Raw genomic sequence first — 17,490 nt, forward strand, 5'->3', positions numbered from 1 at the left:
CCATTGATTGTGCCTCCTCAGATGAGGCCAAATGAATCTGGCAGCTCGTTCAGCATCTTGCCATATCATGACACCAGGGGCATAAAGTTTACCAGCAAGACAATACCTCCAATCTCGAATTTCATTTAGGATTACAGTATTCGAGTGCATAACAACCCTTCTTCTAATAGGTTCTTCACTGAATGAAACTCCCTGCAGGTGTTCAGAAATGTTATTCATCGATGCTCTAGCCATAAGGGTGAAGAAAAGTAAGATGATGTAATAACAAAGAAGGATATAAAGAAACTGAAATTGTTTGAGGTAGTATTTATAAGGAAATTTTTTAGGATGTGTTAACTTCTTAGATAGATAAGCATGGTAGATAAGTATGGATGAAAATCTGTAGGAAGTGTCAAATACATTTTTGTAGACACCAAGCTCCTGACCAAGAAAAGATAACAGCAAGAACACTTTTTCCTTAATAGTGAAGCAGGAGAACCATTATAATAACCCAGGTTGGATAAGATTGAGTGAAACCGATAAGTCTGAAAATCAGAAGCACCACTGCAATAAGAAGCCAACTTTGAATATGCCAACTTGGAAACGCCAACTATGATTATACCTCAAGATGTGATGGGACATAACTGCAACATCAATGCGTGGCAACAAGCAGGGAGGAGATTAAGCTGCCATTAAAAGGAAGACAAACCAATTAGAACCGGAGATTGACAAATATAAAGAGGAAAATGGAAAATTGAAAATTAGGGTAAAATAAAAAAGAAGAGACAGATAAAAACATCAGAATTGGACCAAAAATCAATCAACAAAGGGTAAATCCAGAAGATTAAAACCATGGGTTGCAAGAAAAAGATCTGATCGAATCAAGAAAGTGATCAAAAACAAGGGTTGACTATGGTTGACTTAGAGTTGACCAGCTTGACCATATCGTCGAGAAGAGGAGAGAAGAAGCCAGTTAAGAGGCTAATAAGCCTGTTAAGAGGCTGCTGACGATGGAATTGGTGATACTGAGATTCATGTTGTTTTTATCATTTAGCTCTTAATGAAGATATGTAGACGACTGAGCTTTTTGTTATTTTCTATTATAATTTCTACCTTTCTGTAGCTCAGGAACAAGAATGAGCCAAGTTGGTAATGATTGATCACATTGGCTTGATTTGTTTTTGGAAACTTCATTGTCAAGTCTGCTAACACAAACTTGTATAACTTAGGTTGACATTTTCATCCACACTATGTAATGCCAGAGTGTTAGGATACAGATATTTTTTGGTTTAATTTCATCACCACATTTATAATTTATCATCTGTGGTGCATGGCGAAAGCTTATATACATTATGAATGACATTGTACAATTCTTAAGATGCAGAATTGAAAAAGGGACAAAAAGGAAGACTGAAAATATATATACACGGGGAATGCCATCATGAAATTGCATCAGCAACCATTCTTCCATCATCTGGCATAAAGAGTATATATTTGTTGTATTACTCTTTTTGGTGTCACTGCTGCTGCTACTACAAGAGAATTTGCATCCATATTGTCTAGGTTTTTAATCTTCCTGGTGGTATCCAATTTGCTTCGTAGGTCGTTGATCCAGTTAAGTGTGACAAACTGTTGGTGCAAAGGATAATAATACTGATGACAAACTTCTTCTGGTACAATGTGGATCTTAGCCTAAGAAATATGCTATGAGATGTTGGTTCCAGACTTACCTCATTGGTGACTGATGGAAGCTTGTATTTCCAGTAAGCTTTAGATTTTGTTTTTCTTTGAAATATGGCATAATTGGGTGATTTTGTATACAACTATTAGTTAGTGGAACATCAGATACGTTTAAACCCACAAAAGATATAATTCAAGCATGAGTTGGTCTGATATATACCAGAGTGTTATACTGATGTTGGTTGACAGACTTTTCAGTAGTATCTTATAGTTTGCATCCAGGATGTTTAGCGCTTTAGTACATTTCATTGCATTCTGCAATTATAATCCATCACATATCGTTCTTCCAAGCTTGTCATGGTTGTTGATGCACTTGATCCACTTTTCTATCGGTGCCCTGATCTTGAGGTATGGATTTCGTAGTTTCTCAAGTTGATGTTTTCACAATTATAGATGATAAATATATGCATTAGGTGCTCAGTCCCACCCGGTACCAATCACTTCAGCACATGCATCCCAGTGTTAAAAATTGACTTTCGATCCACTTTTTATAATGACAAGTTTGAGTTAACTGGAGAGCAGTATAAATTTTGGCAGAAAATATCTAAATGGGAGAGTTCAGTTCTGGTTTAAGTGTGGTAAGATAGGAACTAGTAATATTACTTGTTAAAAGGAACTCGTCCACTTTTTTTGATAGTTCAGCTGAACCACTTTAGCCTGTCGTCTATATACATTGGATAACTCAATTAGGAATACTGTTGAAATACGTACTATCAGTTCCACGATGCTGATTAATTGCGAGTCCAAATTAGTAAAATAAAAGTGGGACCAGGTAGCTGTTACTGTCCCGCATCTATATTTGAGTTACAAGTACTTGATAGTTTCATTCATCAATACGTTTCACAAGAACGCACAATCAGAGTTAACACGATTCCATTTGTGGTGCAAAATTTGTTGTTGACGATCTTTTCTCTGTTGCCATATTTGCGTAAAATTTTGAGATACCTCAATCTTGAAGCATTTATAGGCACATTACCAACTACCCATAGCATTTCGATCGGAGATTGTATCATGGCCTTTTATGCTTTCCATTTCTTATTTCATATGAACATTGAAACACAATCTTTGCCAATATGGTCAATTTTCATATAGTCTCTGTTGAGTTATTGCTGAAGGAGGAAGATGACCAGTGCAGATCACATGAACTGTCTGGAATAGCGGGAAAGACTGTTGCCATTCACGTTGGCACAAAACCTCATAGACTTCTCCTGTTGTTTTTACTCCCTTCAAAAGTAAACACACAACGTGACGTCCAGTTTGATCAGACTATGTTGTTACTTTTCTCGGTCAGGCCAGGTCATGGATTAGTTGTGGAAAGCGAAAACATCAAGAACTTATTGTCAGAAATATAATCAAGAACTTAATGCAGCATGCAGCTTTTGAGTTTGGTGGAAGTCATGATGATATCAAAATTGAAAAAACTCTTTGGGGTTTACTATATGTACCTGTAGCTTCTGCCCTTGCAACAGCTCTGTTTCGAGCTCGTGGAAAGACCTAAAACATAATTAAACAAAGTTCAGTGAATGAAAAACTTACATTTCGTATTGAATCTCTTAAGAAATATGATAACCTCTTTCCACCACTCCTTGCAAAAGCATCTGCCACTTTCCTGTTACTACCTCCCACTGGCGCACACGCAAAAAAAATATCTTAGAATTCTAATGGTGTGTGTCTTGGGAATGAATAAGAAAGCAGCAAACGGATAAATATATGTATATTTGCTTCCATACAACATGTAATGATGAGATCAGCTATCCCGCAGCTCTCCAGAAATGTGTTGTCGCATACAGATGGGAACATCAATTTTGAGAATGCTTTCATCTCATTCAAACCAATTCTCATTATTGCTGCCTGGTAAATTCATATGTTGGATTAGATGTGTTTGTGAGTGGTATAAACAGTACTGATTTGCAACTCAACATAAGCATTATACCTTAGCGTTATTTCCCATCTCCAAGCCGTCGACAAAACCTGCTGCAATGGCCACAACATTTTTCAATGTCCCACATAGTTCCACACCTTCTATACCTGTTATTTACATACATTCAAATTGGACACTGAGTCGGCATTAAACTTTCTTTTGCTTGATGCATTTTGCTTAAACAATTTGGGTGGACTAGATAGTAAATGAATTTGGACAACTCACAGCTGATACTCGAAAATAAGGAGTCCCGAAAATTTGAACCCATCTTTGTGCAACCTCTTTATCTTCTCTGTATCCAATTGTTGCTTCACTAAATTTCTCCATAGCAATCTGCACAAACAAAACTAAATGTTGGCACCCAACCCAACGAAGAAGATAAAGTCCATTTTGCAATATTACCTCATCTCCAATGTTAGCACCCATGAGAACACAACAATTAACACCCAGTTGTTTATTGATAAGACTAGAGATCATACATGGTCCTCCCGTTTTCACTTCCATGCCCTTAATAAGGGAAATTGCTTCGACATCTCCTTTAATCTTTCCAACAAGTCTCTTACATATACCCTCTATGAATTGATGTGGTGTAACAAATACCAACATGTTTGCATCCTCCGCTACAACAACATAACCATGATAACAAAATCAAAATTTGCATTGCTTCCAACTCTCTCATCATTAACTTTTGTCATATACCTGCATGTTCCAAGTCTGGGTCTGCAACCACATTGTGACATCATATTTTCCTGTTATATTAAAAAAATAACATCATATTTTTCTTTTTAGATCCGACTCAAAAATATGTGAGCTAGTAGCTTGGTCCCATAAATCAGGGGCATTTTATTCCCCGACTCAAATGGTTCAGTAGGGGCTAGGTCTTAATCGGGTCACATCTGACTCAAACTATAAATCAAACATCTCGACTCATGCCGAGTCAGATCTAGACGCCCACAAAAAAACAAACATACCACCTACCTTAAATTGAGGTCATTTGAAGATGGAGAAAATTTAATCATCCGAGAAGAAAGATGATGAGATTATTTACATTGGTTATGTTGATGATGTCTGTGAGTTTCTCACCGTTGGGCAAGGTTTCTTCGAACACCCACATCCTAACTTCATCTGCAACACAAGTAAGCATATATTTTGAAATGTTTTTAATAACTTGTTGACAAGAAATCAAAGAGAAAAATCTAATCAGTTAATTAAAAGAGTGACTAACCATGGAAAGAATCGAGGTTTAAGGTATTAGAAGCAACAAGTTTTGCAGCAACACTACCCCAGTTACCACTCCCAATAACGGCTGCTTTGTGTTTCTTTTTGATCATTTCTTCAGATTTCTGAATCGAATTTCAGCTTGTATTTGCTTCTTTTGATGTGTTTTAGATGACATGACATCTGTTGGTGCTAGATGACTAAGATAGTGCATGTATCTAACAAATGTGCCTTAGCTGAGGGCGCATATGGTTTCGGTGGGCCCCATGATTATATTTTTATTTTTTTAATCATATTACAGACCAAGTGAACACTAAACTCGTCTTTTGATATACTTCATGTGTTCATCATCACTTGGGCCTTTGTGGTTTCAGGTTTGCGATGGACGAGAGAAGCTGGACGAAAAATAACAAAAATCTACAAAGTAGACCATTGGTAAAATTTGGGAGAGAGACAATTCTGGCGTTGATTTTTGGGGAGGCACTTTGAAAATGTATATATATATATATTTTTATCGACTCGGTTGAAGTTCATTACCAAGCTGATAATAGGTGAAGATAAAAAATTATTAGTAACATGTTTGTATACAAAATTTGTTTTTTTTGACTTCTGGAAATTAAAAAATTTAGTCTGGATACATAATTTCCGAATGACTTCTAAAAAGCAAAAAGGTTAGTATCAACTTTTTTTGTGAAGCAAAAACATTTTGTTTTCTACTTTTATTTTTGACTTCTACATTGATAAAGTAAAAGAACTTCTATTTCTAGTATCCAAGCAGACTGTATACAATTCAATTGTAATAAAACTAAAAAGGAGAGAAAAAAAGGCTAATCCATCGTTACATTAAAAAAATTGTACATATAAATTTATTTTCCAATTTGTTAAGTAACCTCGACTTCTCTCTACTTCATGGACCTCTACCATTCCATTGAACTCTCATAGGCCGTTGAATACCACTTCAAAAATTGCTTTTCTAGAAGCATAAAAGTCAAAAATTAGCTTGGTTACACAATTTCAGAATAACTTTAGAAATAAAAAAGTTAAACCTTATGTGAAGTTAAAATTTTGGTTCTGACTAAGTAGGAGCATTTCTGCTTCTAATTTCCAAATAGATTCTTAACATTTCTACTAAAAAAGGCTAATTGAAAGAATTTTTCAACACAGAATTTCGTATCCATTTAGGGAAATTCCCATGATATGGAAGTAAAAACATCCTTAACTTGAAGAGTATCCATATATACGTGGACTCTCACTAACTAGTGGACTCAAAACGCATTATAGAGAAAAACAAAACCTGTTAGTCCATCCTGTCCCTCATGGTCCGCATTTAAAGAAAATATATATAATCTTCCCCCTCTTGGATGACCAGATGAGGTGAAGTTCTATTTAATCTCAAAACTTAAAATTTTCAACGCTTTCTGTTTGTTGCTAACTCAAACAAACAGTAGCTATTCTCTAGGAATTTGTCCTTATTTACACCATTCAAAAAAAAAATTAAAACTCTCAACCCGGTCACGAAGTGAAGTGACCGGACAGAAAAAAGAATATTAGTCGCAGTCGGTCATTAAGTAACCGGACAAGAGAATTTTTTCTTAAAAAAAGTCATTCGGATACTAAATGTCCGGATGACATGGACTATTCCATAGTCAACCCCTCAAGTATCATCTGGACTTCAGAGAGATGTGGACCTAAATATTACCCGCGATAGTATTTTTTATCTATAAAATGTGGATCATCACAAAGATATGGATGAATTTTTGCTCCATACGAATTGACCTTATAGAGTGATTTGTTTGCAAATTTCTGAGCAAAATGACCCCAAAGATATAATTGATAATTCTGCTCAACATTAGAGAGGAAATATAATTTTGAATTAGATTATTGATCATAGGAGGTCATTTATATATCACTAGGGACACCACATATCCTAATACCATGCACCATAGTCTAATCAATTATTTTTGGGTAGTGCCAAAATTTGGGGTCCACTTAAAATATCTCTAAGAGAAGTCTCAGCACAGTAAATCGATACTCGAGAAACAATTGAAAATCCTATTATTGTTATTATTATTACAAAATAAGGGAACCCCAAGGGTATTTTAGTGAGAACAAAGATTGAGGTTACAAGAGATGGTGGGAAACTTAGCGACAAGCTGGGCCCCAACACCTTTTTGAATAACAATCCATAACCTATGAAAGAGAGAGCTTCCTATCTTAAAATTAGTATCATACCTTGCCATGCAATTCCTCAATCTCTCCATAAAGGAAATTGTTTCCGTTCCGAGCTCACCTAAAGTAGAAAAGGCCAATACACCAAACCCATACCCGTGTGAAGAGCATTTATCTAAGTGATTATTGTTCTTGCGAATGATAACATCGCCCGGTGTAAAGTTACGATTCCTAACATTTGTGAATGGAGAGACACCTGTAATACCCATACAAAAATCCTTACCATCCTCCCAATTATGAACCAAAATATCTGCTGGCCTAAGGTCATTTTCACCGCTAGAAAGAAAAACCAAATAAACTTCCTTTCCAGCTGCGACACCTGCACTTTAACACATGTCCGCCAAGATGTCTTTAACCAGATCATGTCAAAATTTGATCCCCACATGACTAGCATAATTAATATCATGGTTACCAAAGACATCCATAGGCCTGCCGCAACAGGAACACAAATTTTCTTCCTCAAAGAAAGGTATGCCCAAGCGATATTGCAAGATAAAGCTAAACTGCTTGGGTCTGACTGCTTGATTAAGCCCAGGTATATGAATCGCTTTAATAAAATCCATTGCATGGTATGTTCTATTGCATTACCACAGGGTGGACTCACACACAGATAAAGAATGACTGATGGGTATATTTTCTTTGACAATACAAAAATAAATAACTACCAGAGACTTCATATGATAGGGGGAAGCATCATTGATCTTAAAACCATGTAAAGAAAGACCACAAGCTTTAGTAAAAACCTGTAATGGGTGTTGAAAACCATGACACAAATTCGTTGTCACTGGTAACTTCAAGATCGAGTTCTGCAAGTGTTGAGTTTGAGCATGAGATGCTAGATAACAATACATCACTATATCTTCCGTAGTAAGTATACCAAGTCCACCATCTTTGATAGGGAGGGTGGCCAGTCGTTGTTGAACCAAACCAAAGCCAACACCATCACCAACTACTAGACGACGTAAATACTGCATAAGGTGTTTATTAAACTGAGGCACAACAATCTCAAGTGCCTTGGGACATGTGGTATGAAGGGCGAAGTAAAACCTAGAGACCCCGATGCAGCTACGCATAAGCAATAATTCACTTTGGGGGTCCTGCAGATCCTGAATTTTTTTCATGAGCTGTATGGTTTTGTCCACCGTTTCCAACACAATGTTGTTGAAGTAATCAATATCTAAACTGACCGGAATATCAAGGAGTTTAATACCACCCACTGGCTTACCAATATTTGCATGGAAAACATTATCAACATCTCTTCTTGGGTCATAGGAAGGCCAAATTATTTCCGTCTTTGAGACGTTCAGTTGTAAACCATAGCTAGGTCCCTCCTCTTGTATAATTTTTAAAGTCATAGAAACCTCCATGGTATCACCTACAATGGTACCATCGTCTAGGTACCAAGCATGGAGGTCTAAGGTACAATTAGTTGCAATCTTCTTAACAAGCGTGTGGAGAGCTAAGGAAAATAAAATGGGACCGATGGGATCACCCTGTTGAATGTCTTGTGCCGAGTAAAGAATAGAATCTTGGTAGTACAACCTGGCTGGTTTTGAAAAAGCGGTGGTCTAACAACCACTCCCAATATTTCGTTCGGCAGTCTGTATGGACTAACTCCAATATAATTACGTGAGAATAAACTAGACAGTCATACTTAATCAAGGAAATATATCCAAGAGTTATATCTCAATTTCTCAATACAATCTGCAATCGAACAGATAAAAATTGGTGAGCCTGATTGATATGAGAAATAACTTGAACGGTATCAAAAACCAATGTTCAAGTGTCAATCAATTTCAATCAACAACCAAAGGTCGGATTTACCAATTGATTGAACTACGCACAGCCTGTGATATTTCAATTATATAAACAAATATAATGCGGAAAATAAATAACACGGACACCAGAAGTTTTGTTAACGAGGAAACCGCAAATGCAGAAAAAACCTAGGACCTAGTCCAGATTTGAACACCACACTGTATTAAGTCGCTACAGACACTAGCCTACTACAAGTTAACTTTGGACTGGAATGTAGTTGAGCTCTAACCAAGTCTCACACCTATTAAGGTACATTTGCGTTCCTTACGCCTCTGAATCCCAGCAGGACTCTACGCACTTGATTCCCTTAGCCGATCTCACCCACAACTAAGAGTTTCTACGACCCAAAGTCGAAGACTTGATAAACAAATCTGCCTGCCACAGAAAAGTCTATTCTGATAAATAAATTTGTCTCCCACAGAAATACCTACAAAGTTTTTTTTCTTCTTACTTTTGATAAGTCAAGGTGAACAGGAACCAATTGATAGTCCAGTTTTATATTCCCGAAGAACAGCCTAGAAATATCAATCACCTCACAATAACTTAACTATATGGTAGTAGAACAAGTTATTGTGGAATCACAAAGAATGAGAGGAAGAGCTTTGTGATTACTTTTTATATCTTACCTATCAGAGATAAATCTCGAGCCAATCTTAGAGAAGATAGTACTCAATACGATAGAACAAGTAAGATCAGAACACACAACTACAAGGAAAATAGTTGGGCCTGGCTTCAGAATCCCAATGAAGTATTTAAGTCGTTAACCTATAACGGTTTTAGGAAAAACTTAGGTTAAAGGAGAATCGACTCTAGTACGCAACTACTATCACACATGAGGTGTGGGTATTAGGTTTCCTAGTTGCTAGAGTTCTCACTTGTATAGTCTTCAAATCAGGGTTTGATAGCTTTGAAATGAAGCAATCAATATTCACCGTTAGATGAAATCCTGATTTAAGATTCAAGTTAAGTTTTCTTAAAATCCAAATAAATATATCTCTACCATTAGATGGTCTTAGCTTGTTACACACAAATGAAATATACTTTCATTTAGATATGGGTAACCGTACCTAAACGTGTATATTGAGTTGGCTCAACAATAGTTAACCGAAGTTAGCATATGAACACTTTTATTTTAACCACATTCATCTAACACTTCTATACCAAATGATAATCAAATGAATCTAATTGTGTTACTCATAGAGTTGTTCAATTATTTATATCCTCATAGAAGTATACAAGACAAAATTGAAACAAAATCGGATTGATTCAATTAAGCCACGGTTTGCAAAGATTTCATTCCTTAATTTATATATGTATTTTTTCATGAGTATGAAATCATACTTAACCGATTATAGAACATAAACCAACTTAGTTTTCAAACGGGTACTTAAACTTAAGTTCCGGACTTTGGTCTTGTCCGACAGTTTGCAGACCGGTATGCATATTGTCGTCCCTGACCTAACTCAGGTAGAAACGTTTGCACAATGGTATTCATACTTGGTTCCCGGACTTTAACAGTTAAAACCGTTCGCATACTGGTATGCAAACTTGGTTTCCGGACCTGAATCATATTATAACAGTTTGCATACTGGTATGCATACTGTGCTATATCTGAACAATGGTTAATTGTTCTAAACTCCCATTTCAATCATGGAAACATCCTTAGAAGACGACAATAGCTGTCTCACACAACTATTAGCTTATAAGTAATTTTCAAGTGATAGAATGATCAACACGAAACATTCCGAGTCGACATCAAATAACTGTCTCATACAAATCATGTAAGATGTTTCAAGGCAATTTTCACATGATCATCTTTTGACTCATTTTTTAGTTTCCAACAAATAAATGTTTCCAACTAAACTCGTCAAGAATAATTACGAATGTAGCTAAAGAAAAAAGCTTCCAATACATATTTTGAGAAAGATATAAGCGAACGAAATATCAAATGTGTATAATGTAAAAAGTCTATATAGCTATACGACTTAGTCTCAATAAAATATAGAATAGAATAGACTTCTGAGTGATAGATAAGTTTTAGTCTCCATATACGTTTTGTTGATGAAGTTCCCCCAAGCTCTCCTCAATATATCTTCATCTTCAATCGATGAATGCCGTGAAGTTTAAAGCCCAACTATATATTCTATCCTAGTCCGAGACATATCTATAAGTAGAATAGAATCAAGACTTATTGTTTTGATCACCTAAACTTGACAAGCAAACTTGAGATAACAACGCTTGCAAGTTCGACCGAGCAGTGCTCTAAAATCTCCCCCTTTGACAATTTTAGTGAAAAAACTATCAATACATATAGATTACAAAATAAATAAACTTTGTAGCAACATGCTTGATTTCCTTGGTTCTTCAACATTCCTTGAATTATTCGTCACTCCAAGTACTCTGAACTTGTTCAACTCAGCATCATTGTTGTTTAAGATTATCTATAACAATATGAAAACAGTTGTTCTCAGATATTGTCATACAATGTCTTAGTATTATTCTACAACCTCAAAGTTCAATTGTATCACAACTTTGACAATAAAACTATGGTGTCGCTCCCCCTTAGTCAATACTTCATCTCACAATGAAAACCACTTCCCCTTACATAATGATCTGTAAACCATATGTATATAGTGTGAACTACAAAACAATTCTCCCCCTTTTTGTCAATATAAATTGGCAAAGATACCAAAACTAGCGGGATCATAATGAAATTATCATAGAGACACTTTATGACTAAAAGAGAACATATCAACTTTGTTTCGATGATTTCACATAGTCGAAACTTAGTGTATTCATCAAGGAGTTTATAAAGATACAAGAAAACTCCTAAAATATTTCACACCCGCACTCCCCACAAAGATTTGGAAATCAAGCACAAGTTAAATTAAGAACTCTCCCCCATAAAATTTCATTCCCGAAAGAACAACAAGAGCGCCCTTACGTTTACGAGAAAAGAAGGATTTCTTTGGACATTAACAAATCACATGAAACATGAATTTGTATCCAGAAAACACAAATAAATTAACCACAAGAGATCCTTAATGATTAATTTAATTGGAAATGCTCACATAAGAAAGCTAGAGCCGTACAGTATATTCACATAGAAGTGGATCAGTGAAAGATCGATACTGCGAAATATTCAAAAGTTCATTCTATCTTTTATCAATATTTGTATAAAGACATAATAGACTTAACTTTTGACATATATGAGATAATCATAGTTCACGGACGTAAACTCACATATCCCATAATATTTTTGCAATATATAAAACCATAAATATTAATACTGCAAAATCATCTTCCAAATAACTTAGAATTTAAATAAATAAATATAAAACATTGCAAGATGAAAATCGTCGGAAATAGCTATGTGTAACCACAATATATGTTATTCCAAACCCTAGTTATCCTTCTTAAAACACAAGAATAAATTCTCATAAGAAGTTTCCTAGACATTAAGATTCTTGAAAAATTCTGTATCGTCCCTGAACTCCTTGTCATCAACAGACAATGAAACATAAGGTTCATGAAGAAAGGAGTCAATTCCAACGAACCTTCTAGACTGATGCCGAACCAGGGCCTTCTGAATTTCAAGAGTTCTTAGAACAATATCCTTTATTTTTTGAATCTGCATCCTTGTTTTTTTCAACTCTTCAAGAACACCAGAAAACTTCTGAAGATTTGAGGGGTTAGCCTTTGGTTTCTTCATATTCTTTCTTTTTCTCTTCAAATTTGTAGAGAAATGATATTTATCTTTTTCCTTCATGATTGATGACTTAACAATCATATTAACATATTTTTCATCAGAAGATATGATGTTTGGAGTCTCCATCAAGATATGGAATTGTGAAGAAACACATAAAACTAACTCCACAAGCAATCTCTTGATAGAAAGAGCTGTAGGGAAGAAAAAAGGAATGTAGGGTTACGAAACCTAAATACAGAGTAAGTAGGATTCACGTACGACCAACTCATAACCCTAAAAAAATGTAGAATTGTAGAATTTAACCCTCTTTTTAATAATCAAAATAGAGTAAACCTTTTCAATATCAATTATGAAAAGATCAACAGAATTCCAGCAAAAAAAAAAAAAGAAGAACAAATTTTCTTTTCCTAAAACCCGATTGTACATAAATCTTGTCTCTTTTTAAATTCGGGCACATGAGACAAGATGCACCTTCAACACAATTAAGTTGTGTTGGGGTGAACAATAATCTGTCCACCATACAATTCTTGCACGATTTTCTTAATACCCTTTTTCATATATTGTTTAGACCTTGTTCTTTTCTATAGAGGTCTATCTTTTTCTTTAGAAAATAAATTCTTCGGAGATGAGTTGAATCTACATACCTCAGATGAATTCGACTTCCGAACAAATTTGAGCTTGTTTGCTAATCGGTTTGCTCTCCTTCAAAGTTTGTTGACATATCTTCTTTTATGTTTGTACTTGAAACAATTAGAGAGTTCATGACCCTTAAAGGTACAATAAGAACATGTAAATGTGGAGGACGGTTCAGACACCATATCTGAGCATGTTGCTAAACAAATTGTGGTACCTGAAACATGTGAGATAGAATTTTCAGTAGACAGGGAAAAATCCATTTATCCTCCAAAGTTGTTGAAGAAGTTTCTCCAGGAAGAATATCAAGATTGATGTACGTATTGCTACAATTATCAAAATCAATATTTTCGCCAAGGAGTGCAACACTTGAATTTTCATCTTCATTTGAATCATAGTGATCAGACATTTCATCAAGAGTTGCAACAAGACCTTTGTTCTCAGTGTATTTTCTAGGATTTGGACACTCATTAGCAAAATGACCAAAACCTTTACACTTAAAGCACTGAGGAATATCCTCATCATCAGTATCGACGGTGTCCTGTTTTTAGGAGGAACACGATCATGAGGTTTGACTGATGACCTGGGTTCATGATCAAAGATCTTTAACTTCCCAACAAGAGTATTTCTGGAAAGTGTATCAAGGTTATTTCCTTCAACGATGGCATGTTTCTTAAAATCGTATCTAGATGGTAATAATCTGAGAATATTCATTATAATGCCCTTTTTAGAAATAGTCTTACCCAATCCAAAGGGTGCATTAATAATTTCAGTCACTTTGTGATTAAACTCATCAAATGAATCTTCATCAGCCATACGAAGGTTTTCCTAATCAGAATTTAGTTTTTGAATACTAGCTTCATTTCAGAGGTATTCCCTTCAAATACGGTTTCTAAGATATCCCAAGCATCTTTAGACCGAGTGTACGTAATCACATGGTGTTGAAGATCTAGGGTAATGGCATGTACGATAGCATTTAAGCCGTCAGAATTTTGCTTTGCAGCGAGAATTTCGTTAGGCTCATATCTACCAATATCCTTTGCAACAGTTACAATTTCTATTGTAACCATCGAAGGATTATAGCCATTAACAACATAAACCCATGATTGAAAATCACATGCTTGAAGAAAGGAACACACAAAATTTTTCCACCATAAGTAATTCGAGCCATCGAAGACTAATGGTACGTTTATAGAGATAGCGCTTCTATCGATAGAGTCAGATTGCTACAAACACAGACTTATGAGGTCTTGGTGTGTTTGCATGCTCTGATACCAATTGAAAAAGCGGGGGTCTAACAACCACACCCAATATTTCGTTCGGCAATCTGTATGGACTAACTCCAATGTAATTTCGAAAGATTTAACTAGACAATCAGACTCAATGAAGGAAATATATCCAAGAATTATATCTCAATTTGTCAATACAATCTGCAATCGAACAAATAGAAAGCTTTGAGCCTGATTGATGTGAGAAATAACTTGAACGGTATCAAAAACCAATGTTCAAGTTTCAATCAATTTCAATCAACAACCAAAGGTCGAATTTACCAATTGATTGGACTACGCACAACTTGTGATATTTCAATTATATAAACAAATATAATATGGAAAATAAATAAGGCAGACACCAAAAGTTTTGTTAACGAAGAAACCGAAAATGCAAAAAAAAAACCGGGACCTAGTCCAGATTTGAACACCACACTGTATTTAGCCGTCACAGACACTAGCCTAATACAAGTTAACTTCGGACTGGAATGTAGTTGATCCCTAACCAAGTCTCACGCCGATTAAGGTACAGTCGCGTTCCTTACGCCTCTGAATCCCAGTAGGACTCTACGCACTTGATTCCATTAGCTGATCTCACCCACAACTAAGAGTTGCTACGACCCAAAGTCGATGACTTGATAAACAAATTTGTATCCCACAGAAAAGTCTATTCTGATAGAAAAATTTGTCTTCCACAGAAATACCTACGAAGATTTTGTTCTGTTTTTTGATAAATCAAGGTGAACAAGAACCAATTGATAATCCGTCTTATATTCCCGAAGAAAAACCTAGGAATATCAATCACCTCATAATAACTTAACTATATGGTAGTGTTAGAGAATTGCTCGGTCAAACTCGCATGCATTGCTATCTCAAGCATGTTTGTCAATGTTAGTGATCAAAACTATAAGTCTTGATTTCTAGCCTATTTATAGATATCTCGGACCAGGACATAAATAGTTTGGTTGAGCTTAGATCTCTCGAAGTTCATCTCTTGAAGACGAAGAACTACTTAGGGGAGCTTGTGGAACTTCTTCGACAAAAGGTATGTGGAGACTTGAACTCATCTATCACTTGGAAAGTCTATTTCTACTATCTCCTATATTGAGACATAAGTCGTGTTAAGATATAGTTTTCTCTATATACATTTGAGATTCCGAGTTAAGTATATCTCGCTTACATATTTCTCGAAATATGTGTTGGTAAGCTTTCGCTTCGACCAAGTTCATCTTATATCATGAGAAAATTACCGAGTAACATCTTACATGGTTTGTGTGATGCAATCATTTGATGTAGGCTTGGAACGTTTCGATAATCATTATTTCAATATCTTGAAAATTGCTTTGATGCTAATAGTGTGTGAAAACGGCTATTGTCATTATAGAAGAATGTTTCAATGATGAAATAAAGAGTTGATGATGTAACCATCTTTATATATAAGCATATATAGTTTGTTTTCACATTAGTGTATAAATCCATAAACCGAAAGCCAATAGTATGCATATGTGTGTATACGAAATTGGTGAAGGAGACAGGTTAAGTATGCGAACATGTACGCATACTGGCGGAAGTTTTCGATCCGAAAATATCTAATGAGTTTGGGAATTACAAACTTCTAAACTAGTCACCTTAAGTATGCGTACCCGTACGCATACTGGCGGAAGTTTTCGAACCGAAAATTTCTGCTGAGCTTGGAAACTTAAGAAACTCAAAATCCGGTTGCTTAAGTACGCATACCCGTACACATACTTAAGCTGGTTACTTTGTTAAATCGGTCAGTTCATGGACTTAAACATTTAATTCATAAGGAATGCAATCTTTGCAAACCGTGGCTATAATGTCCATGATTGATTCAAGTGAAATCAAACCAATTTGGTTTCAATTGTGTTTCTAAACAATTGATCAACTCTTTAACTAGTTTCATTTGAGTCATTTGAACTAGTTATGGTTAAGATGAATAAGGTTGATATGAGAGTAATCATATGGCTAACCTCGGTTAACTATTTGTGAACCAACCTGGTGTACACGTTTAGGTACGGCTACATAAACCTAAATGAGGGTACATTTAATTTGTGTATAACAAGCTAAGTTCGATCTAACGGTTAAAACATATTAGCTTGGTTGAATCAGGTTTTTCATTTAACGGTGATTATCGAATGCTTTGTTACCAAGGTAACTTGGATTGCAAACCATGATTTGAAAACTATATAAAGGAGAACTCTAGCAACTGGGAAAAATAATCTCCACACCTCGATTCTCCTTTAACCTTAGGTTTCTTCTCGATACCCTGTAGGTTAACGACTTGAAGACTTCATTGGGATTGTGAAGCCAGACCCAACTATTATCTTTGTAGTTTCGTGGTTTGATCTTGCTGTTTCTATCGTGTTGAGTGCAATTGAAATAATTGGCTCGAGATGTTATATCTCCGATAGGCAAGATATAAAAGTAATCACAAACAAACTTTGTCTCATCGTTTGTGATTCCACAATAACTTTTTTCGCTAGTCGAGTAAGTTTATTGTGAGGTGATTGATAATACTAGGCTGTTCTTCGGGAATATATGTATGATTTATCAATTGGTTCATGTTCACCTTGATTTATCAAAATAAGGAACAAAAACTCTTGGGTATTTCTGTGGGGACAAATTTATTCAATCCTATAGAATTTTCTGTGTGAGACAGATTTGTATATCAAGTCTTCGACTTTGGGTTGTAGCAACTCTTAGTTGTGGGTGAGATCAGCTAAGGGAATCAAGTCCGTCGTATCCTGCTGAGATCAGAGACGTAAGGAGCGCAACTGTACCTTGAATTGGTATGAGATTGATTAGGGTTCAACTACAATCCAGTCCGAAGTTAATTAGTAGTAGGATAGTGTCTGTAGCGGCTTAATACAGCATGGTGTTCAATCTGGACTAGGTCCCGGGTTTTTTCTGCATTTGCGGTTTCCTCGTTAACAAAATTCTCGTGTCTGTGTTAT

At 35.6% G+C, this 17,490-nt stretch overlaps 1 protein-coding gene across 1 annotated transcript; it reads right to left on the reverse strand.

The window, feature by feature from the left end:
* Positions 1 to 2,490: 2,490 nt before the first annotated feature.
* On the reverse strand, positions 2,491 to 4,372 carry LOC113278726 (glycerol-3-phosphate dehydrogenase [NAD(+)]-like). Its single transcript, XM_026527486.1, has 8 exons — positions 4,327 to 4,372; positions 4,043 to 4,260; positions 3,859 to 3,973; positions 3,653 to 3,747; positions 3,450 to 3,570; positions 3,290 to 3,344; positions 3,165 to 3,213; positions 2,491 to 2,943 (listed from the first exon to the last, which is right to left on the reverse strand). Exons 1-8 carry the CDS (start codon positions 4,370 to 4,372, stop codon positions 2,797 to 2,799), a joined length of 846 nt encoding a protein of 281 aa, XP_026383271.1. The 3' UTR covers positions 2,491 to 2,796.
* Positions 4,373 to 17,490: the final 13,118 nt, after the last annotated feature.

Source organism: Papaver somniferum, chromosome 5 (assembly GCF_003573695.1).
Source record: "Papaver somniferum cultivar HN1 chromosome 5, ASM357369v1, whole genome shotgun sequence".
Taxonomy (NCBI): domain Eukaryota; kingdom Viridiplantae; phylum Streptophyta; class Magnoliopsida; order Ranunculales; family Papaveraceae; genus Papaver; species Papaver somniferum.

Coding starts and splice junctions, on each gene's coding strand:
- LOC113278726 (XM_026527486.1), bottom strand. CDS start 4,372: ATGTGGTTGCAGACCCAGACTTGGAACATGCAGGTATATGACAAAA. Junction 3,345..3,449: donor TGATCTCATCATTACATGTT/GTATGGAAGCAA, acceptor CGTGTGCGCCAG/TGGGAGGTAGTAACAGGAAA. Junction 3,214..3,289: donor GCAAGGAGTGGTGGAAAGAG/GTTATCATATTT, acceptor ATTATGTTTTAG/GTCTTTCCACGAGCTCGAAA.